The sequence below is a fragment of the Camelina sativa genome, chromosome 16, assembly GCF_000633955.1.
Source record: "Camelina sativa cultivar DH55 chromosome 16, Cs, whole genome shotgun sequence".
NCBI classification, from domain to species: Eukaryota; Viridiplantae; Streptophyta; class Magnoliopsida; order Brassicales; family Brassicaceae; genus Camelina; species Camelina sativa.
The window spans coordinates 1,442,849-1,465,539 of NC_025700.1; the positions used below are offsets into that span (position 1 = coordinate 1,442,849).

The 22,691-nt window shown below is 37.8% G+C and overlaps 4 protein-coding genes, 1 long non-coding RNA gene and 2 pseudogenes across 7 annotated transcripts; 2 read left to right on the forward strand and 5 right to left on the reverse strand.

Annotated features, from left to right (window-relative positions):
- LOC104749219 lies at positions 1,070–4,537 on the forward strand. 3 transcript variants are annotated; one of them, XM_010470808.2, is made up of 6 exons: positions 1,070–1,386; positions 1,724–1,804; positions 2,066–3,178; positions 3,266–3,325; positions 3,492–3,908; positions 4,019–4,417. In XM_010470808.2, the coding sequence occupies exons 3-6, from the start codon at positions 2,090–2,092 to the stop codon at positions 4,415–4,417; spliced, it is 1,965 nt and encodes a 654-aa protein (XP_010469110.1). In that variant the 5' UTR covers positions 1,070–1,386; positions 1,724–1,804; positions 2,066–2,089. The 3 variants fall into 3 exon arrangements, with proteins under 3 accessions (XP_010469110.1, XP_010469109.1, XP_019093696.1); XM_010470807.2 differs by lacking the exon at positions 1,724–1,804 and having other exon boundaries at positions 1,071–1,386; XM_019238151.1 differs by lacking the exons at positions 1,070–1,386; positions 1,724–1,804 and having other exon boundaries at positions 2,090–3,178; positions 4,019–4,537.
- Positions 5,296–6,972, forward strand: LOC104753226 (pentatricopeptide repeat-containing protein At3g60980, mitochondrial). The gene is given in 2 exon segments (XM_019238152.1): positions 5,296–5,730; positions 5,949–6,972. Coding segments are annotated over 2 exon segments (1,263 nt in total). The 5' UTR covers positions 5,296–5,361; the 3' UTR covers positions 6,843–6,972.
- LOC104753227 (pentatricopeptide repeat-containing protein At3g60960, mitochondrial) lies at positions 8,451–9,659 on the reverse strand. Its single transcript, XM_010475510.1, has one exon. It carries the CDS (start codon positions 9,657–9,659, stop codon positions 8,451–8,453), a length of 1,209 nt encoding a protein of 402 aa, XP_010473812.1.
- LOC104749217 lies at positions 11,406–12,249 on the reverse strand (annotated as a pseudogene).
- Positions 13,069–15,038, reverse strand: LOC104749218. The gene is made up of 9 exons (XR_002035924.1): positions 15,006–15,038; positions 14,860–14,932; positions 14,675–14,773; positions 14,444–14,568; positions 14,082–14,235; positions 13,918–13,984; positions 13,678–13,824; positions 13,397–13,525; positions 13,069–13,279 (listed from the first exon to the last, which is right to left on the reverse strand). It is a non-coding gene; the product is annotated as an uncharacterized LOC104749218 (long non-coding RNA).
- On the reverse strand, positions 15,042–18,485 carry LOC104749216 (annotated as a pseudogene).
- On the reverse strand, positions 21,863–22,655 carry LOC104749226 (cytochrome b561 and DOMON domain-containing protein At3g61750-like). Its single transcript, XM_010470816.1, has 2 exons — positions 22,355–22,655; positions 21,863–22,265 (listed from the first exon to the last, which is right to left on the reverse strand). The coding sequence occupies exons 1-2, from the start codon at positions 22,583–22,585 to the stop codon at positions 21,966–21,968; spliced, it is 531 nt and encodes a 176-aa protein (XP_010469118.1). The 5' UTR covers positions 22,586–22,655; the 3' UTR covers positions 21,863–21,965.

Here is a 22,691-nt window from a genome sequence, read left to right on the forward strand (position 1 = left end):
AAAGCTTAAGGTTTTAAACCTACCTTTCTTTCGAATTAATTAATGTTACGATTGTTGACTGTTTTATTTTTAAAGTTTGAATTAAGTATAATATTTGTCATTATCATCAAAAGGTTCCAATCTAGAGTCTTCCTCTTTCAGATATACAACTATTTTCTATTATCTTTTTGATTCTATATATCTACATAACACATTTGAATCGAGTCTGACATATGACATATCATTATACTTGCAAATCTTTACCGACTATTTATTTGCGCCCCCCAACCAAAAAAAGGGATAACGAGGCTTTATAGTTGATATTACTAATGGGCCAATTTCATGATGGGCCTTAGTTTACCGCTTAGAGAAACATAATAAGTCCCACCCACTAGCTAAATTAATTAGATGAACGAACATAATGAAACGGAGGTTTCTAGATAGAACAAGTGGCAAGTCTCTTTGGCAGAAGAAGATTAAACCCTAAAATATGGAAAAAAATTTATCAAAAATCCGGCGGAAACAAAAAGGCGGCTGGCCACCACCTGGGGGACGATATGTGAAGATTACTGTCTCTCTTTGCTTCATGCAACCGAACATTTGGCTCGTCGTGGTCGTTTTATTTTTACAATGACTTTCACGCACGCTTCTCATATAATATGACGGTAATACCCCTCACCTTCCGTGTCTAATAAATTACACAAAACGCTCGCATCATTTTTTGTCGTATGGGAAAATTTATTTCTTAGTGAATCGATTTTGTTAGATTTTTTGGGGTTTGACTTTAAAAAAAAAAAATACTGTGAAGAATTCTAGCAAACTTGTGATAGATACAAACACGAAATTAGAACGACAAATGTTATATTTTTCATAACGACATTTACCAAAAATTCTCTCGTTAATCAAGCAAAACAATGCCTAACCACTCTCCAACCACCAACTACGATTTTGCCGATCTGTAAAATCAAAAGACCACGACGAGGGCATTTACGTCCTTTCTTACCTTCCCCTCTCTGTCTCTCTCCCTCCACGTGACTTGGTTCTCTCTCTTATTTCGTTTTATAACCATATATATATTAATCGGGCTTCCATCTACATCTATACGAAAGAGAGAGAGAGAAAGAGATTCATGAATCTTTTTATAGAAACAGGAACAAGTTTTAGAATCTGGTCTGACTCTTTGTAACCTTCTCGTTTAAGTTTCATCGTATTCATTCACTTTGCCATTGTTGGAATCTCCGCCTCGTTTGATTATTAATCAGAGGATCTTTTGCTATCGTTCAAAAGAAGTGGTGATCTGATAATGAGATGATCCTGCAGATCTCCGGCTGATCCAACGGTTTCAGAAACGCTGTTTTGATCCTCCATTGTTTGTTTGCCATCATCCATCAACAACCCATAAATAAGGTAACGCATCTCTCGACACTCAAATTGTTTGTTTTTTTCAATCCTCTGTTTTGTTTCTTCCAAATTATTCTCGTGAATATCCGTTTTTTAATGAACAACGCATATCATATGGTTTTCTCTGTTTTGGTTATTATTATTTTTTTTTTCAAAATTTCCATAATTTTGTATATTTTCTTCGAGTTAGATAACTATATCAATATTCGTTTTAGTTCATAAAAGATTATCAAAACAAGAAAAAAAAAAAAATCGATAGAAGAAGAAATTAAAAGATATGCTTATTTTGAGTTAGAAAAACATTAGACGAAAACAATGTTTAAATACGATGAGCACATCATAGGTGGCGCACGTGGAAGCACTTCTGTACGACGGACCCAGTCCAACTATTAAGATTCCTACCCCACACTTAGTTGGCTCGTAGGTATATTCAAAGTTTTGTGACGTGTCATTTCTTTTTAATACCTGGCTAATATAGTCCACCTAATTAAAACGTTTCTCACCTTTCCTTTTAGCCTATTTAAACGTTTCATTAATCATTATTTTGTTCCGCATATGTGAAGTATGATATAGTCAAGATTGTTACGTACTTGCTACTTTTTGCTAAGAACGGTTAGACAAATTATATTTGTGTTTAATAATTGGGATTACTATATATATATATTTGTCTTCTTTTGTTTGCTAGAGTTGGAGTTTTTGGTCATAAAGAATGGCGTTTAATGCGGCGATGGCGTCTACATCTCCAGCGGCAGCGAATGACGTTTTAAAAGAACATATCGGCCTCCGTAGATCGTTATCCGGTCAAGATCTCGTCGTGAAAGGTAGTGGAATACGGAGATCGAGTTCGGACAATCATCTGTGTTGTCGCTCCGGTAATAAGAACCGAATTCTAGCTGTGTCTGTACGTCCTTCTTCTGGTCCAGGGATGAAAACTAGTCGATCTGTCGGAGTGTTCTCGTTTCAGTTATCTAGCGCCATTATCCCGAATCCGATAAAAACGTTGCTATTTGAAACGGACACGACTCAAGACGAGAAAGAGAGTGATGAGATCGAGCTTGAGACTGATCCAAAACTAGATGGAGCCAAGAAGGCGAATTGGGTCCAGAGATTACTCGAGATAAGAAGACAGTGGAAGAAACAGCAAAGACCAGAGAGTGGAGATGGTGAAGTTGCAGAGGATAGTATTGACGTTACGTGTGGTTGTAAAGACGAGGACGATGGTTGCGTTGCAGATTACGGATCTGAAAACGGTGATTGGGAACGTGAATCGTTCTCTAGATTGCTTGTGAAGGTTTCTTGGTCTGAGGCTAAAAAGCTTTCTCAGTTGGCTTATTTGTGTAACGTGGCTTACACGATACCGGAGATCAAGGGAGAGGATTTGAGAAGAAACTATGGTTTAAAGTTTGTGACATCTTCCTTGGAAAATAAAGCCAAAGCAGCGAAACTTAGAGAGAAACTCGAGCAGGATTCGACACGAGTCCCTGTTATTACATCTTTAGAATCAGAGAAACAACCTCAACGATCATCTTCTTCTTCTGCTTCTGCTTACAATATTGCTGCTTCAGCTGCGTCTTACATTCACTCATGCAAAGAGTACGATTTTTCAGAACCAAACAATCCGGTTTATATATCAGCTGCTGCGGCTCAGGCTGCAGCGTCTACAATGACCGCTGTGGTTGCTGCGGGTGAGGAGGAGAAGTTAGAAGCGGCGAGGGAGTTGCAGTCGCTACAATCATCTCCTTGTGAGTGGTTTGTGTGTGACGATCCAAACACATACACTAGGTGCTTTGTGATTCAGGTATGAATTTCAAAGCTACAAGAGCACCTCCTCTGTTTTATAATATCATGATCCTTCAATATGCTAATTAGCGTTGTGTCACTGCAGGGATCTGATTCTTTAGCTTCTTGGAAAGCAAACCTCTTCTTCGAGCCAACTAAGTTTGAGGTAAAGATCTTGATCTCTCTACTCGTAATGTATATTTGGTTTTTGGCTCGGTAATTATTTTTGGTTTCTCTAATGCTTATGTTACATAAAAAAAGAAATTGTTTTATATGGTTTTCATCTTATTTGAGTAGACAACGAAATTAGTATATTGATATGACTATTGCAGGATACAGATGTATTAGTACATAGAGGAATCTACGAGGCAGCGAAAGGAATATACGAACAGTTCTTACCCGAAATAACAGAGCATTTGTCTGTACACGGAGATAGAGCTAAGTTTCAGTTTACGGGTCATTCTCTTGGAGGCAGCCTCTCATTAATAGTGAATCTGATGCTTATCTCTAGAGGACTCGTTAGCTCTGAAGCTATGAAACCCGTTGTCACGTACGGTTCACCGTTTGTGTTTTGTGGCGGGGAGAAGATTCTAGCCGAGCTTGGCCTTGACGAGAGTCATGTTCACTGTGTGATGATGCATAGAGATATCGTCCCACGAGCCTTCTCATGTAATTATCCTGACCATGTTGCTCTCGTTCTTAAGCGTTTGAATGGGTCCTTCCGTACACATTCTTGTCTCAACAAAAATGTAAGTCCTGCAGCTTACTAATAGTTTTTTTTTTCTCGGTTTAACGTATTAAACATCTTATTTTTCTCTATATATTAAATTACGGGTGTTGATGTATTTGCTTTTTGCAGAAACTATTGTATTCACCAATGGGGAAAGTATTTATTCTACAGCCAAGTGAGAGCGTCTCGCCGACGCACCCTTGGCTACCACCGGGAAATGCTCTCTACGTTTTAGAAAAGAGCAACGAAGGTTACTCTCCAACGGCGTTACGTGCGTTTCTGAACCGCCCTCACCCGCTCGAAACACTCAGTCAACGCGCAGCTTATGGCTCGGAAGGTTCGATCTTGAGGGACCACGACTCCAAAAACTACGTCAAGGCCGTGAACGGAGTTCTCAGACAGCACACGAAATTCATAGTTAGGAAGGCCAGGATACACATGAGGAGTGTTTGGCCAGTGCTTACGTCAGCAGGATGTGGATTGGACAGGAGCTTGACGACTGCTGAGGAGATCATGACACGTGTCTAGTGAAGGGAAAAAATAAAGTAAATCTACGGTTGTATATAAGTGGAATCTCACTTCTAATTTTGCGTTTGTTTACATTTGTTGGGGGTTAGCGGTAAGCCAAAGGATTTTGTTGCAGCTTAATCCTTTAACGTATAACGCAAGTCAAACTCAAAACTCAAAAGTCACTCACAAATATAACTTTCGCACGCATATATTTTAGAACTGTATGAATCTGTGTATAAATGATCAAATTAAACTACGTTTCTTTGAGCACTTCGTTCCTAAAAGATTAGACTAATGTTGAGAGGGAAAAATTTGAACCTAAATTTTGAACATGTTAGAACTTTTTTTTGGCCCCTAAATTCTAAAATTTACAAGAGTTTTTGGATTATTTTAAAAAGGATTTACCAAGAATTAGCCATCGATTTATTCTTCTCCAAATTAAGATAAAGAGTAAAATAAACCTTGGCCGTTATATTTTTATCGTTAAGGACTGAAGAATACCTCGTTTTCAGGTATTAGTCCGAGCTTCTTCTTTGAGTTTGGATTGAGATTGAAATCTTTTTTAAGTTTGATCCAATACTTGCAGCGGCTAAATTTGTAGAAGGATGGTCCGAGAAGCGTGAGTTTAAAAGCCTTCCTTCATCCGTATTCCGTTGCTAAGTTTGTTGCCGCCCGGCATAAAAATCGGTGGTTCGATTCAGATCCACGTAGGTGAGAAGATTCATACACGTGTTTGTTACGTGTCAATATATGTTGTAGTATTTGGGTTCATTTAAATTTAGGCTTCAATAAAGACTTTTGTACTCTGCCCGTTTTTGGGATTTTGTTACAAAATTAAAAATGGTTGAAAAAAAAAAAGAAAATAAAAATTAGTCCAAAACCCTAGGCGTCGATTTAATAAATTGTTTTCAATTGTTTCTCTAGAGCTAGTCCTCTCGTTCTGCCGAACCAGTAAAGTAATAATGTCTCTGATCGGCCGCCTTAATCTTGGTCGGCGTTTCAGCACCGCTGTGCCAAGAAGAGCGGAGGACATAATGTCAAACCCAGACTGCCGTCCTACGCAGCTGTTGTTGAGAGTCTCGTACTTGATCAGATACATTGGGGATCTCGACACGGCGGCGAAGTATGCTCGTTTGGCTGTGTTCAGCAAAATCAACTCCGAGTCCACAGCAACTACATGTCAATCCATCATCGGAGGCATGTTTCTGGATAAAAGGTTCGACGACGCTTTGAGACTCTACGGTTTCTTCTTCAATCAGCATAAATGCAGACCCAACGTCCATTGCCGCAACAACTTCTTCGAAACTTGTTTACAAAGAGGCTTTTATGGCGTCGACGCGGGCTTGTTCGTTTGGTTGACGCAGGCGGTTGCGGCTGCGGCAGCGGCAGCGACTACATTTACGTTTTTAACCGCTGAATCGAAACAACGTTTAAAAATGTTAAACGCAGTTGCCGCAGCGTCATAACGCAGGTACCTGCGGCAAACAAACGAACAACTATACCTGCGTCTGCCGCAGCCGCAGGTACCTGCGGCAGCCAAACGAACAAGCCTGTTATCAGATGGCACAACGAAGCCGTCGAATCTGTTAAAGCCCATGACTACCCAAGTACCGATTCTTTCAGGGTCTTGACGAAAGGGTTCGTCCACTCCGGTCGATTGGACCTAGCCGAAGCCTTGCTTAGACAACTGCCATTATCATGGACATGGATCAATCGCTACCCAGATCACGTGGCGTTCAACTATCTCATTCGCGGTTTTTTGGATCTTGGAAATCTAGACAAGGCGAATTTACTCTTGGCCGAATTCAAAAGGTTGTTTTATGTTGCCCTTTCCGTGACGAAAGATGATTTGCACCGTACAAACTATGATAACAAAATGGCATTCCTGATGGCGACATTCATGGAGTACTGGTTTAAGCAAGGTAAAGAGGTGGAAGCTATGGATTGTTACAACTGCTTTGTTCTATCAAACAGGTTACCCGTTTGTGCCGAAACCGGTAATTCCCTTTTGCTAGTCCTGCTCAAATACGGTGAAAAAGACCATGCTTGGGCATAGTACCATGATCCCTTAGATAGAAATGGAATCGACTCTGATACCATTAAGATAATGGTGGAAGAGTGTTTCGATACAGGTCGATTTAGCGAGGCTATGGAGACCTACAACAAGGCGAGAGCCAAGAACCACTTCCTCAGTGGACCAGAAGACTCTTTGTTTTTTGCTGTTAAAGGATACATCATCACAAGGTGTTGCGAAAACGGGTTGTTGTCACAAGCAGAGTCTGTCTTTGTTGATTCACTTGCTGATGATCTCGGATACATTGATGTTAACACTTTTAAAACAATGATCGATGCTTACGTCAAGGCTGCAAAAATCGATGATGCTGTGAAAACCTCCAACAAGATGATCGATGCAACTCTTAAGGAGGTCTCCGATCTCTTTTGACCATTCTTCGTCACTTGGTGGTCTTTATTTAATGTATTTTTTTTTTAAGATACTTGTTTTAGTCAGACAATAATAAGATAGAGTTTGAATGCAATGTTGGTTTGTCTTGGTCAAAAAAGGAATAAAATGGTTGGAGATTTTAATAAGAAAATAGGATTTACCCGTGGTACACTATGGATCAATTTTTTTTTATTTTTTTTTGTTTATTTTATAAATCAATAACTCCGTGCATTTTGAAGAAATTAACAGTCAAATATTTATAACAAATAGATCAAAATTTAAATTATATTAGAAATTTATAGTGGTTTTTAGCCATTGTCTAAAAATTTTATAGCCAATGTGGGACGTCGTACATAAACTTATTTATAAGTTTTTTAATATAAAAATTTTACATAATTTCAAAAATGTTAAATATTAAGATATCTAATTTCGATTGGTCGTTTTAAAAATTATAATATAGAAATCCTGTAAATTTTGAAAATATTAATCAGTGACATGTCAAAATCCTGATAGGTTGCTTATAGCTTCTACTTTTTATTAGTATAGATTTTTATATAGAAATTTTGCATAATTTCAAAAATGTTAAATATTGAGATGTCTGATCCCGATTGGTTATTAAAAAAATCTGAATAATTATAATTTTAAACTTTTAAAATTTTTAAATTTGTACGCTTGGTAAATCAAGCTTCTTGCTCATTCATAGTTGAAAGCATATTTATCTTATTTATAATGGTTCTCAGTCATTGTCTAAAAAATTTCTAGCCGATGTGGGACGTTGTACATTCACTTATTTATTTATAATTAGTTTTATATAGAAATTTTACATAATTTTAAAAATGTTATAGAAATTTTACATAATTTCAAAAATGTTAAATATTGAGATGTCTGATCCCTATTGGTTATTAAAATAAATCTGAATATACAAAATCCTGAAAATTTTTAAAAATGTTAATTAATGACATGTCTAATCCCTATTAGTTGTTTTAAATTCCATGTGGACACCTTAAGGAGCTTATAGCTCCTATTTTTTATTAGTATAGATTTAATGGGTGATGGAAAGCATAATAAGTCACAGGTTATCTAATGTGGTTTCTGCCATTCAGAATACAAGTTTAAGTTGGGGAGGGTGATTGATTAATTAGGCCAAGAGCGTGGCCTTATTTCAGGTTTCAGGCAATGGAACTGAAAAGAGTCTTTTAAGGCACATCAATGGCTGGAGATTGGAGGTAGAAGCTGAGAAAGCAAACAGAGAGTAGCTAGCCTCATATATAGCACAATGTGCCACACAGGAGGTCGTAATCTTCTTATATGGGGGAGGGAGTTTCTTTATCCGAAGTGGCTTAGATCAGTCTTTGTTGAGGAGACAGTCCGTGTCCTCTTTTTTTTTTTTCTAAGCTGGGTAGTTGGCGTACAACAAGGTATTTTGCTATATACAGCTTCTCTTGTCATGTGAAGGACGAAGAATTGAAAATTATTGAACTAGTAACGTTCAAATTTCAAACAAATAGTGTGTTGGTTGGTTCAACATAACAAGTAGTTTAGAAAAAGAAAGAAAAGCCGCCAATAGTAACAAAGAAGAAGAAGCAAAAAATGCAACAAAAATATATATTATGGGTCTCGATGAATAGCAAGCTTTCTGATATTTGAAATCCGGAGCTTGTTTAAGGTCTTGATTGCACCATCGACTCTCCCTACTTGAACATACCCATTGATCATTGCTCTGAATGTTGAAAGGTCAGGCCCCACCAACAAGTCCTGTCCGTCAACATCGGTAAACATCTCGGCGAAGAGTTTCTCTGCCTCTGACACTTTTCCATGGTCGCAGAGACACGCGATCATCGCCCTATAACATGTTTTCCTAAGCCGCACGAGTGGCACAGTTTTTTTGTCACTAAAATACCTGGACATTATGTCAACCGTCTCAGAATCACAGATTTCTATCATCTCTCCAAACAATTCCCAGGCTTCTGTATTCTTACCGTGCTCCACCAGAACTTGTAAAACCCTGTTTCCCACAACGGGTTCCAGCACTTGAGCATCTTCCAGAGTTGCGAGAATCTCCATAGCTTTCTCATCTTTGCCTTGCTTGAAAAAATACTTCACAAACGAAACATTGAAGACTGCAACTGCCTTGTCATACTCTCTCCGTGGAACTTTATTACTATTATTATTCGATTCTTTCCATTCCTCCATGATTTGGCTAGCCTTTACCAAGTTCCCTATATCCAAGAACCCGCGAATTAGAATGTCATAGACCATGAAACTACAAAAGCTCCTAATGGATCTCACTAAATCACAAGCTTCATCGAATCTTTTAGAATCAACCAAGGCTCTCGTGAGTATCCTGTACGTCTCGATCCCTGGAGCTAAACTCCCGTCTTGTAAAACGTGGCGGTATAGCTCAAGAGCGTCGTCCACGCGACCTTGGTCGCAGTGTGCTTTCATGACGAGATTGCAGGAGAGCATGTTTGGGAGAGTTTGACACTCGTTGAAAAAGTAATTGAACAGAGAGATGGCTTCGTCGTACCGTCTGGCGCTGCACATGGCGCCGATTATGGAGTTGCAGATGAAGACGGTGTCTCTGTCGACTCGAAGTTCGTCCATGACTGCCAGGCGCGCGAGCTTCGAGGCTTTGTCGATATTAGACATCTCGATCATCACCGTGACTCTGTATCGCAGAGAAATTGGGCGGTTATCGATATCCCTGATTGAGACAGGATCAAGTTTGCGGAGTGAGGAAGGGTCTGTTCCGAGTGGGTAAGGCTTGAACACCTTTGATACGGTCGAATTTCGGACTATACGGCGGAGGAGGGACATGACTTACTGATGATTAGTTAGGGTTAAAAAAAAAAAAAAATGATTAGTTAGGGTTCAGTTTTGCAGGTGCATTCAAATCGATCATGGTAAAGGGCGGCCATTAATAAAATATATCCGCATAATTATTACTAGATTAGGACTCGCAAAATTATTTATAACTAAAATATTTTAATTATAAGTTGTATTTGTTGGTTAATATGTTATAATTATATAATAATTGTTAACTAAACTATATAATACCGCAATATAATTTATTTTTACATAATATTTACTTAATCAATTTAATTAGATATGTCTATTTATGACTATAGTCATAAAAATCAATTTAATTTTTTTTTTTACATAATATTCACTTAATCAATATAATTTATTTTTTACATAATATTTACAAAATAATGAAATGATGTTTTACCCGTGTAGCACCGAATTAATGGTATTTTTTAATTTATATAAATATCAATAAAACCCGTCCCGCTATATAACCCCGTCCCGAGATATTTTAACTCACACTATATCATATTAATTTTTAATATTTATTGTGTATCTACGGTATAATATTTATCATATTTAACTTTTTAAAAGTTTTAAATATTTTTCATATTTAACCTTTTAAAAATATTTAAAATAAAGAACCAGAATAAACCAAATAAAAGTTTTTAAAGTTTGAATGCCTGATAAATCAAGGTTTCTACTCATTTGTATTCAGAATCATTTTGGTCTCTTTTATAGTATGACTCTAAACCATTGCCCAACTTTTTTAGACGATGTGAGATATTGTACATGTATTTTTTATTCATCTATTGAGTAATATATGTCCGTTTTTTAAATTTTGTATTACATCATATGCAGGAAAAAATCACAATTTTATTAACTAAATGTATTATAGAATAATTCAAAATATAAATTTAAATAAAAATGAAAGAGAATCATATATTTATGTTTGAATGAGGTAGAAAAATTTCCTTCTTTTTTTTTAAATCTTACCTATAACTAATTTTAAAGTTTTGGTAACTACCATTAAAATCAATGCATTAAATGTAAAAACTTTCTAAAAAGTATTTTTGAGCAAAAAATGCTGCAAAAATACTAGTATAGATTATTAACTAAAACTTTTCTTCTATTACATTTTAGTTACATCACACGTGATAAATTTTATATATTTTTGTATTAGAAGATGTTTGAGTTTTCAATATAGGTGCTACAATGTTATAAATATTTTGGTGTATTTTGCAATTATTAATAGTATTTGTGGGTCAAATTTGAAATAAATATAAATATTTATATTTAAAAATAAAAATGTACTATGATTAAACTCAGTTTGATAAAACATAAAATTATATGAATAAATTAAATTTATATTTGTAAATATATTTAAATATAAGCATTTGTGCCTAGCTCTGGTAGGTCATTCAACGACGACACAATAATGGTGCAACGCTTAACTGGTTCGAGATGAGCAAGTTGGCATGGGCAAATATATATGACCCGAAGAAGTATCCCAAGTGGAATTAAACCGGAAAAATTTAGAGTTGGGTTGAATATGGATCCTTCAAAACATACTACTATATGGATTTCAACTAATTTCTCATATCCGTTCGGTTTGAATAATACCCAAGATTCGATTAGTACCCAAATATACCCTACAACGGATTAGTATCTAAATACTGGATTTGTTTTCTATTCAGAAGTTTCAGAACGCCAACTTGAGCATCTTTATTGGTAGGTTTATATTTTGGAGTTTTAGTATTAAAAAGTGTATTTTTATAAAATAAGAACTTTATTCCTCCAATGGTAAGCTCCTATAAATGAGGTTCTTAGTTTTGAAAAAAAAAAAAATTAATGTTTAAATGTTTAAGCAAAGTGGTAAGTAACCCCATTCTGAAACTCTTGATTGAAGGAAATGGATCAACAACTTCTAAACATTGAGAATACAATGAAAGGAAACTTAGTTGTGGGTAGCCCTAGTGTAAATCTGCTGGCTAGAGTGAGTAGATACCATCCTGATCGTTCCCTTAGCCATTCAAATCTTTGATTGCTTTCCTAGCAAGCGATCCATTGATCTGCATACCAGAAACACACACACATAGTCATCAGGTCACAAACAGTAAAACAATTAATAGAACCAATACAACAGCAAAAACCCATCAAGCTAGCACATCGTATAAGGAGCTAAGCTAGCAAAAAAAAGTTTAAACTTCACCCGAAGACGGTCAGAGAGAATAGAAGGAGTGATCAGTTTAAACTTGGGAGCTTCAGAGATAAGCTTGTCGTAAGTTGCTTGATCAAAAATAACAATGGATGTTGTTAACCTTTTTTTTTTTTTGGTTTCCCTTGCTCCACTTCTGTTGAATTCCAAGAAATTAATGAGAAACGTAAAACATAGAATAAACCCACGAGACTTAGGCTACAGACAAAGTCCAAGAAGTGTTGTGATGCTGTAAAGGACCTTCTCTTTCTGCTTGCCGCCACCTGATTTGGCTGGTTTAGAGAGAGAGAGAGAGAGAGAGAACACCCACCATTGAAGAAATTGAACAACAGAGGAGCGGCTAAAGTGGAAGAAGGGGAAGTTATTAAAACTGTGTCTGTTGGTTTGTTACTCTACTCTCGTTACAACTAAAATCTAAAAGCCGTTAACACAGGCAATACATACAACATCAAATAGAATGGAATCGCACACAATAAAAGATATAAAACCCCATTGAAAACCATTAACCCAAGGCCTCCAAGGTTTGTCAAACAAAGATCATATGAATAAACCATACACCAAAAAAAAAACATCAGAAACATACAAACTGAAGAAAAGATAAAACCCAACAAAATTCACAGAACTCCGATGATGTGGTGATCGAGTAAAAGATACATGCTAGTTCTACGATAAGCAAGAGAACAAATCAATAACAAGTAGCAGAAAAGAGTGATCTAGAAAGGAGATAAACACGCAAATGCAAAGAGAGATTGATCAACAAAAAGACTAGAGAGGATTAAGCACTCACCACTTCCGAAGCCCTTCTCTTTCTAAGCTTCATTATAATATTTTTAGAGGCAGGGGAACATCTCCTGAAGCAACAAAAAAACTAGAGAGGATTAAGCACTGTTCAAATCGTGAATTGATCAATACACCGAGTAAAATCGAATAAAAAAAAATATCAACGGGGGGTGATCTGGTCTAATTACTTGGATTGATGGCGATCGGTTAAGAGGCAATTCTTAGCAATATTCATAGTTTTGATTTAATTTTAAATCATTAATACCTAAGAACTTGGGGCTAAGAGGTCCCGATAATAATGCTCTTAGGATCAAAACAACTCCTGAAGCCACTACCTTCACCAGTCATAAGCTGTTCAGGGTCCTGGGAGAGAGACACAAATACAGTTATCATTCTAAGTTCATCCACAAGTGTAACTATAGATGGGAAGAGCTTATACCTCCATTCCCCCATTTGATTTAATCTGGTGACTCACAGGCCTTGTACTCATCTACCAAACTCTCAATTATAGATGGGAAGAGCTTATACCTCCATTCCCCCATTTGATTTAATCTGGTGACTCACAGGCCTTGTACTCATCTACCAAACTCTCAATTATGTCCCTTGGTTCATCAAACTCTGAAAGATCATTGTCCTGCCCATAACAACATGTAGATTCTCATGATCATTTCACTATTTAACTGTCAAAGCTGTGTAAGTTGCACTAAACATCAGCCAAACAAAAGCAATATATTTGAGCTTGTCAACTTACAGCAAACATGGGAAACTTTCGGTAATTGTAAAGAAAAGCTTGTTTCTTCCTCAATTTATCATATTGGCTCAAACATTTGCTGAATATGTGCCTGATACTAGTGTGGCTTGCTAACATAAGACCACTGATCTGAAATATCAAATACACCACCAAAATAAGAGTCTTTGTTGTCTCTTCTAAAGCAGGAACCAGCAGCTTATGACATCATCAATGGTAAGGAGTACCAACTCTCATGATGATAGATATATATATATATATATATAGAGTGGATATAAGATTACCCTATGGGTAGTTTGAACATATGGGGACTTCTTGGAAAGCGCTGTAACCTGCCCGTGACGCACACATTGCGTGGAATTGAGTGGCACACTTGCAGCAATGCACGCAGGAACCATGTGTCTGCTTACAAATTGTGCAAACCTAAAAGGCTAAAAGGTATTTCCAAAAAATATCAGATGCATATTATTAGATTCTAATAAAAGACATTCGTTATTATTTCTACTTGTAGCATTTTGTTATACCTTATTGAGTGGCACACTTGCAGCAATGCACGCAGGAACCATGTGTCTCCTTACAAATTGTGCAAACCTAAAAGGCATTTTCAAAAAGTATCAGATGTATATATATTATTAGATTCTAGTAAAACATGTTCGTTATAATTTCTACATCTAGCATTTCGTTATACCTTTAAATATGAATTTGCTGGAATTTTGAAAAGTCCAACAGCAGGCTCCATATTTTCATGATTCAGAAACCCAACTTTCGGTCGGAACCAAGCACATGTGAGTATGTGACATGAACCCACAAACCCTCGACATCGCTTGGTTTTAAAGCACCGCCTGCATAAATGGAAGAGGAATTGTGTTTGAATATCATGACGGAAATAGAGATATGCAAATGAGTTCAATTTAAAGCACATTTGTACCCAAAGAGAAATCTATGACAGAGTTTACTTAAGTTGACCTTGTGACAGGACAGTCAATAATGAACCATTACTATTGCAAGATGGGGGAAAAATCATAAAGAGAGCTAATTCTGCAGTAATACCTTTTACAGGACAAAGACAACACTCTCTCTCAATATCTGGTGTTTCACATGCTCTGCATACCCAGGAGGTGAGGTCCTGAGATTTGCTTACCCCATAGCATTCTTGGTGTACAGCCACCTGACATCTGAAGACATATTCATAAAATTGGTCAGATTTACATATTTATGAACCCATGTTTAGTTACAAAACCGCTGTAGAATTCAGTATAACCAAAAATGCCAAAAATTAACCTGTTACAGATGATCATTTATTTTCTTCCCAGTCTTCTACCCATCTGCATACAGCACACCTTTCAGTCGTCCACTTAGCCCTGACTGGCTCATACTTTTCTGTGCATACAAAATAAGTAGTAAGCAAGTTTCCAACCAAATTTGAATTCCAAAAGAAGGGAGCAGAGAGCTGAGATTTAATCTACCTTCCAGCAAAGAGAGCATCTTCTGCTTATCTAACATCTGGGTTTCTATAGTGTAGGTACTAAATTCTGCAATCTGTAATATATTATTATCAGTATTAAATCTCTTAAGGGCAAGTTTTTGAGAGAGTATAGCATAAGGGATGTACCCATTTTTCTAGTGGTAGCCTTGTGTCTTTCACTTNCCCAGGAGGTGAGGTCCTGAGATTTGCTTACCCCATAGCATTCTTGGTGTACAGCCACCTGACATCTGAAGACATATTCATAAGATTGGTCAGATTTACATATTTATGAACCCATGTTTAGTTACAAAACCGCTGTAGAATTCAGTATAACCAAAAATGCCAAAAATTAACCTGTTACAGATGATCATTTATTTTCTTCCCAGTCTTCTACCCATCTGCATACAGCACACCTTTCAGTCGTCCACTTAGCCCTGACTGGCTCATACTTTTCTGTGCATACAAAATAAGTAGTAAGCAAGTTTCCAACCAAATTTGAATTCCAAAAGAAGGGAGCAGAGAGCTGAGATTTAATCTACCTTCCAGCAAAGAGAGCATCTTCTGCTTATCTAACATCTGGGTTTCTATAGTGTAGGTACTAAATTCTGCAATCTGTAATATATTATTATCAGTATTAAATCTCTTAAGGGCAAGTTTTTGAGAGAGTATAGCATAAGGGATGTACCCATTTTTCTAGTGGTAGCCTTGTGTCTTTCACTTTTACGCTATACTTCCACTTTTTTGCTCTGCAGCCTGTATGCCGTTCCCATTCACTTGGTGACTGCTTCCTTAACCCACATGAACCACACTTGCACTCAATTCTGAAAACAGTAGTTCCAAGATAAATATGTTGGTCTAATCTCTAGAACAACATTAGAATGATAACAAGAGCCTAAGATTAAACGTGGAATTATAGTTTTCAGAGAAAATTTTATTTTCCGATATTGTGTTTTGTAGTCATGAACATAGAAGATCCTTTATAAATGAAGAAATTAAAATAAGGCTGAGACATATAAGACATACGCATGAAATTTTCTGATATATGTTCCTTCCATGCCATTACAGACTACAGTAACCTCATCAGGCAGCTCAGTCTCTGTCGCCTTTTCTGTAGACCTGTCCCAAAGAGGCAGTGAAAAGGAAATTTCGAAGATTAAAGAATTAGCAATAGAGAAATGCGAACAATCAAAGCAGGAGAGCATGAGATGTTAACAACATACTTGAACCCTGAGTTATGTTCTTCTAATATTGTTGGCGAAAGCTCATGCTGCACCTTACAATTAGGGCAATAGTAATTGTTGTGCTCCAGTTCCTTAAGATAATAACCAAATCAGTGAAACGTTCGATAGGTGTCTTATAATACTTAGAATCAAAAGTTAAAGATGCACGGAGATGCACCTTAAAGCGTTTATTTGAAATGTTGTCGCATTCAGCATGTACCCATACATCACACCCATCACAACAAACCTAATACATCAAATCAAGTCAGCTACATAAATAAAATAGTTTCTAATCAGCTCCATATTTCACCAAACATGGTCACATATATATATTCTCACCCAATCTCCATCATCTGAAGGGTGCCATATTCTCTTGCAAATGCCACAACACTGATTGGATTTCCGCAACTGAAACAACAAATTTGGATTATTCCTTTTGGTAAGAGAAAACCAAAGGCGAAGAGTGAAGACATTTAAATACCTTTGAACAGTGTTTGCATAAAAGCTCTTCAGGTTGTGACCCTTTTGTCCTTTTTAGAGATTTTAATGGCATTACTGAGCCACAGCCGTCGCATGTCGTTATGTCTGCATGACATGAACCCTACAGAAATAAAATCAGCATATCGTTTTAGGGGACGCAACCCAATAACCGTTGAAGTGTCGGATACAAGTACATCATCACCAGATGTAGGTGGATATGAATTACACAAGATGCTTATGAAACTGACTGGTGATAGTGAAAGTAAGAACCTGTCCTTAATTAATTTACTTTGTCTTCCTAAATCACTAAAACAGCAAACTTGAAGATCTGACCCAAAAAAAAGAAGAACATGTGTCAAGGAAACGTACCTGAATTCTAGAAGCAGGCCCATACTCCTGGTCGGATTCCGTAGCAGAGGAATCTGGGCAGCTAATTTCAGGACGCTCGACCCCATTTTCAGCTAAAACTGCTTCCTCTAGTGCCTTCTTAAATTCACTTGGTTTGTAATTGTACAAGTTTGTCTGATCCTGAAATCTGAAGAGATGAATTCGAGATTAAGGAACAGACGCAAACAAACAATTAATTATGAAAGAATCAAGAAAGAGCGTCTCATGTACTTACTTGTCCATAAATTCCGTAAATGGATACATCATTCCTTGCCTGACCCATGCGTAGTCCTGTTAATGACCATAAGTTTCAGAAGAATTAAAGATCCGTACAAAAAAAAGAGCATCAAACGCGAGCTAGAAAACACAGAGAGAGATTAAAGAATAGATACCCTCTGAGTTCCATTCTTGGAGTACCCAAAAAACATGACACATACTGCTCCAGGGACGCAATGTTTCAAGACCGGAGTAGGCGCTTGTGTTAATGGATCGATCACCACAGCCGGCCATGCTGGGAATTTTTTCCCACACTTGGCCCAGACAGTAAACCCCTTACGCGTGGCGTCGGACTTCTTCTTGAGCATTCCAGAATTAGCGTCGTCGGAGGAAGACACCATGGGAATTTGAACATCCCAGCCATCAAAATCTACTTCGCTGCTGTCTCCGTTATCCTTACGAGGAACCACCAGCTTCGCGGCTTTGCTGCGATTCAATTTCGAGCTTCCACTGAAACCTTTGGCCTTCTTCCCCGAATACATGTCGTCATCATGATTCATGGCTAGACTCGACCTTGTTGCGACTGCTGACTTTCCATGAACCAACAACCGAATCGCTGAACCTTGAAGGAACCACTCGAACTCTGCCCCGCGAAGATTTTGACTGGTATGAGCCCGGTTGACTGGTCAAGCAGCTTGAGCTACTACTGGTAAGGACCTTCGGGCTCTGAAGGTGGTTGATCTACGCTTGCTCTTTGTCTCTTCTTATACACCATAATCTCGCCCTTGTTGCTCCCATAATCAATTTTGTACCTCTTCAGATTCTGATTCTCGAATGTCTTCAAGGTTCGTTTCAAAATCATGTCCTAACTCAAAATCAATTTTACGCAACCATCCAAATTCCGATTCCAATACCCTAATTTCATCAAACAAACAAATTCGCCGCTCGAACCTCCGGAAACAAAACAAAAACAAAAAAAACCTCGAAACGTATCCAATAATACCTCACGTAAATCGGCTCGAGTATATGAACCCAATGCGAAACCGCTTCTTAAACCCTAAATTCGAAAACGAAATCAAAATCCTCGGAATTCGTTCGTACGTGAGGATAGAATTAAGAAATCGAAAGACGGAGAAACAAACCAAAATACTCCTCGCGAAATTCTAGAGAATTATAAGTGTGTGTATCACTACGGAGAATATAAAAAACCTAAAAGCTCCTTCTAAAAAATCGACGACGAAGGGAAACAAAAGAGGAGGAGGAGAGGAGGAGAAGGATCTTTGTTTGTTTGGGTTTTGAGAGCGTGTGTTCTGGTGAAGGAGACACAGACACCGTCGGTTTAGTATATTTTCCCAATTAATTTTACGCTTAAACCGTGAAATCAATTCGCCTAAACAATAATTAATTGGCATAAAAACGAAAATTAGAAATCGGGAAATGCTGACGTGGCGGTTCGATGGAACAGTGTTTCGCTCCAGGGATTGGTGTAACGACCCGATTACCCAGTATCGGGAGTTACTGAGAGTCAATATCGGGAATGACCGAGAGTCAGTATCGAGAGTTACCGAGAATCAGTATTGGGAGTGACCGAGAGTCAGTATCGGGAGTGTTTATGGTCGAGATTTCGTGGACGAAACGACCGAGAAGATTAAATTTTTGAAGTTGAAAATGAAAGAAGCCCAAGATAGGCAGAAAAGCTACGCGGATAAGCGCCGAAGAGAGCTAGAATTTCAGGTTGGAGATATGGTCTATCCCAAAACCGTAACTTATAAGAGTAAGGATCGGGTAGCATTGAACACTAAGTTGACACCTCGATACATGGGACCGTATCGAATCTTGGAAAGGATTGGTCCGATGGCTTACAAGTTGGAACTGTCGTCGGCCATGTCAGCTTTCCACCCGGTGTTTCATGTGTCAATGTTAAGGAAATGCATCACTAGACGGGAGAATGTAATCTCCGAACCTCCACCCGATCTACAAGTAAATATGACTATCATCGGTTGGCCAGTCCGGATAATTGGTACGAAGATGAGAGGTCCGCATAAGAAGAAGAACACGAAGTTGATTCAAGTCGTATGAGATTGTGAGGGGATAGAGGAGACGACTTGGGAACGGGAAGAGGTTATGAAAGTAAATTTCAAGAAATGGTTCGATAAAAGAGAAGTCCCTCGTAAGGAGAGCAAAGATTCGAGGACGAATCAGTCCTAAGTAGGGGAGAAATGTAACGACCCGATTCCCCAGTATCGGGAGTTACCGAGAGTCAGTATCAGGAGTGACCGAGAGTCACTATCGGGAGTTACCGAGAATCAGTATCGGGAGTGACCGAGAGTCAGTATCGGAAGTTACCGAGAATCAGTATCGGGAGTGACCGAGAATCAGTATCGGGAGTGACCGAGAGTCAGTATTGGGAGTGATAGTATCGAGAAGTACCGATAGTCAGTGCCGAGAAATGCCGATACTTGGTATCGAGGAATGCCGATACTTGGTATCGAGGAATGTCGATACTTGGTATCGAGAAATGCCAAGAGAATGCGGAAATCAGTGACGGGAGAATCCGACGATAGAACTCGATAGGTTAAGGGGATTGGATGGAAATGGAGAGTTCGAGACTACTGAAGTAGCGAACAGATGTTTGAACTGAAGAAAGGGGATCTTCGGTTTAGATGGTACAGGCCTGTAAGTTGCTGAATAAAGAAGAGAGAGGTTTCGGTACTTAGTCCGAGTAGAATTAGGAGTGAAAGTCCTAGTGATAGTGATAGTGAAGTAGACTATCCGGAAATGTTTGCATCGGTGAACGATGGATCAGGCCGATGGACGAGGATGGATCGATTAGACTATGGGCCGATGGATGGCCCGGGGACTTGGTAATCTTGCGAAGATTTAAGCCAACTCACGGGAAGGAAACCCGTGAGAAATGGAAACTCGCAGAAAAGACAAGGTGATCGGATAAGGATAGATGCGAGAAATAAGGGAAGCTAGGGGACGATAAGGCTTATCGTTCTAAGGCAACTTAGGGCGGTTTAGTCGACCCTATATAAGGGATGGAACCCTTAAGAAATTCTCTAGTTTCACATAACGCATCCGAGAGCCGCCGCAAGAGAAAGAGAAGAGTTCCATCGAAGCTTAAACCGAAAGATCCTAAGTCTAAGTTGAGAAAAGGAACGGTAAGTGTCCTTCCACCTTGATTTATCGATGGTTATGGGTTACATCGGATATTAACGATGTTGATCTGTCCGTGTAGAAGCGGGATCAGATTTGGATATAGGAACCGAGAGTTCAATACCTTAGGTAGATACCGAAGGTGAGTGCGTGACTGTGACCGAGTTCCATGGTTGATTCTCTTGACCTGCGGTTTATTTAATCTCGTTAATTGCTTGTCTTGATTGATGGTTAATAGGTTTTATTGCAATATGAATGGTGGTTGGTCTAAACGACTTAGGCAACTATCCGATGTGAATTGGTTGACTTGCGTGACTTGATTGGAATATACCATGTGTTAGTTTGAGATCGTTGAACTGAGCCTAGTATGACGGGATGACCGCTCCACTAACGCCTCCTTTTAATGGACGTAGGAAAGGCTAGGTCCGATGACCAGGATTATAATGGCTAACCAGCTCGTGTGACGGAGGCAAGGGAGGAAAATGATGGTGGCTTTGTGTAGTTTTATTTATGGTGTTTGTTCTTAAGGATTTCATTGTTCTCATGTATGGATTTAAGATTATTGTTAAGGATAATTCGAACCTCTATATTAATGAATGCGTATTTTTAAGTTATTTTTAAGCTTTACATATCCGCTGTCATGCCTTGTTATACAAACGAGTAGAGTTTTATAGGTCTTAAGAAATTTTTATAGTCTGGTACGTCCGTGTACGGGTTTTTAGGGTCGGGGTATTACAATTGGGGACGAAGGGAAGACTACGAAATTTTCAGGTCTACAAGAGCGCCAAGTCGAAAACTTCCTTTTCATTTTATCCGACGTGGCGCTTCACTAAAATAACTTTTCTAAATTATGAGAAAAACTCAAAAAGCATGTTGGACCTATGTTTTTTCTTTTAGTAATTAATTAGGTTGTTTTTTAAAGATTAAGTTTATTTTTTCCTTTTTATTAATTGAGGTTATATAAACATGTGAGATTTGTGTTTATCTCATAATCAAAGTTTCTCATCTTTTTACACGATACTGCAAGTTGAAATTTTAAAATCCGTGTAGTCTTTGTTTTCAATTTCGATATTTGATAAATTTATTTTTTGCAAATAGTTTCGATTCTGAAAATAATAAAAGAAAGAAAAAAAGTCATCTCATAAGATATAAAAAATGAAACATAACTTTTTTTGTGTGTCGGAAATAAAAAAAAAATATTTGTCTTCCACAAAAAATTTAGTACTATATACAATTATGATTAATAATACAATTTGAAGTGGATACTAAATTTGTATTTGAACAAAAATGGACAATACATATGTTAATCGTTTAGGGCTTCCATCCATAATGTTATTAACGTCTATTCATTTGTACAAACTTCCCATTCAAGAAAATAGAGAATAAAACTATATGTTTTCACTTTTCAGGACACAACAACCTTCAGAGCTCAACTTACATCTTAAATGAGAACAAATTAAGATCCAAAAAGAAACAAACCTTATAAAATAAACAATCATACTATGGCCGCCAAAAGAGAAACAAAAACAAAAATCACTTATCGACTATAAAATTCAATGACTTTAGCCAATAAATCCAAACAAAAAGAAAGTGCCTTTATATATGTACAAGAAACAAATCAATGACAAAAACAGATGATCTTGAATCAGACACTAGTAGAAGAACTTGGATGTGCCTCAAAAGAGGGAGGGGTGTGAGAAGATGGTGAACCAATGGAGCCACGGATCCTTAATATTTCAAGAACAACAAAAGCAAGTAACGTCAATGACAACACAAATCCATATCCAATTTTCCATCCATCTCCTCCGTTATTCGCCATTCGAATCCCAAGAACAATGTTCACTGCTCCAAAAAAGAGAGAGATTCTCCCAATCCAATGATGATACCAATTCCAATATCTCCTCATCTTCGTCTCTTTCTGTGGCCGTGCAAAGAAAGCCAAAACCTACAAAATAGAACCCCATATATGTTTCAGCCAAAACTTAAAACCCTTATTTGGACGGATTCTTCTTAAACTCGAAAGACTTCTCAAACCTGAAGAATGCTAAGGACTAGAAGAAAGATCCCAATGCCTCGATGTGCAGGTATATTCGGATGGATCCTATTGTAAAGCTGAATCCCAAGAATAACAGCGGCTAAACCGAAGATAAACCCCGTAAACTGTAAACCGATATGTAGATAGTACCAAAGAGGGTCTTTATGTCTAAGATATCTCGCCAGGATTGCCCCTACGGGAAGTAAGAAACCCCATCCGAGTATCGCCATTACTCCATGCTTTGTCTTCTCCGTAGAAGTCGTCGTCTTTGTAGAGGTTGCTCCACTCGCTGCTGCACAGACCAAGAAAACACAAGACACACTAAGTATTGGATCG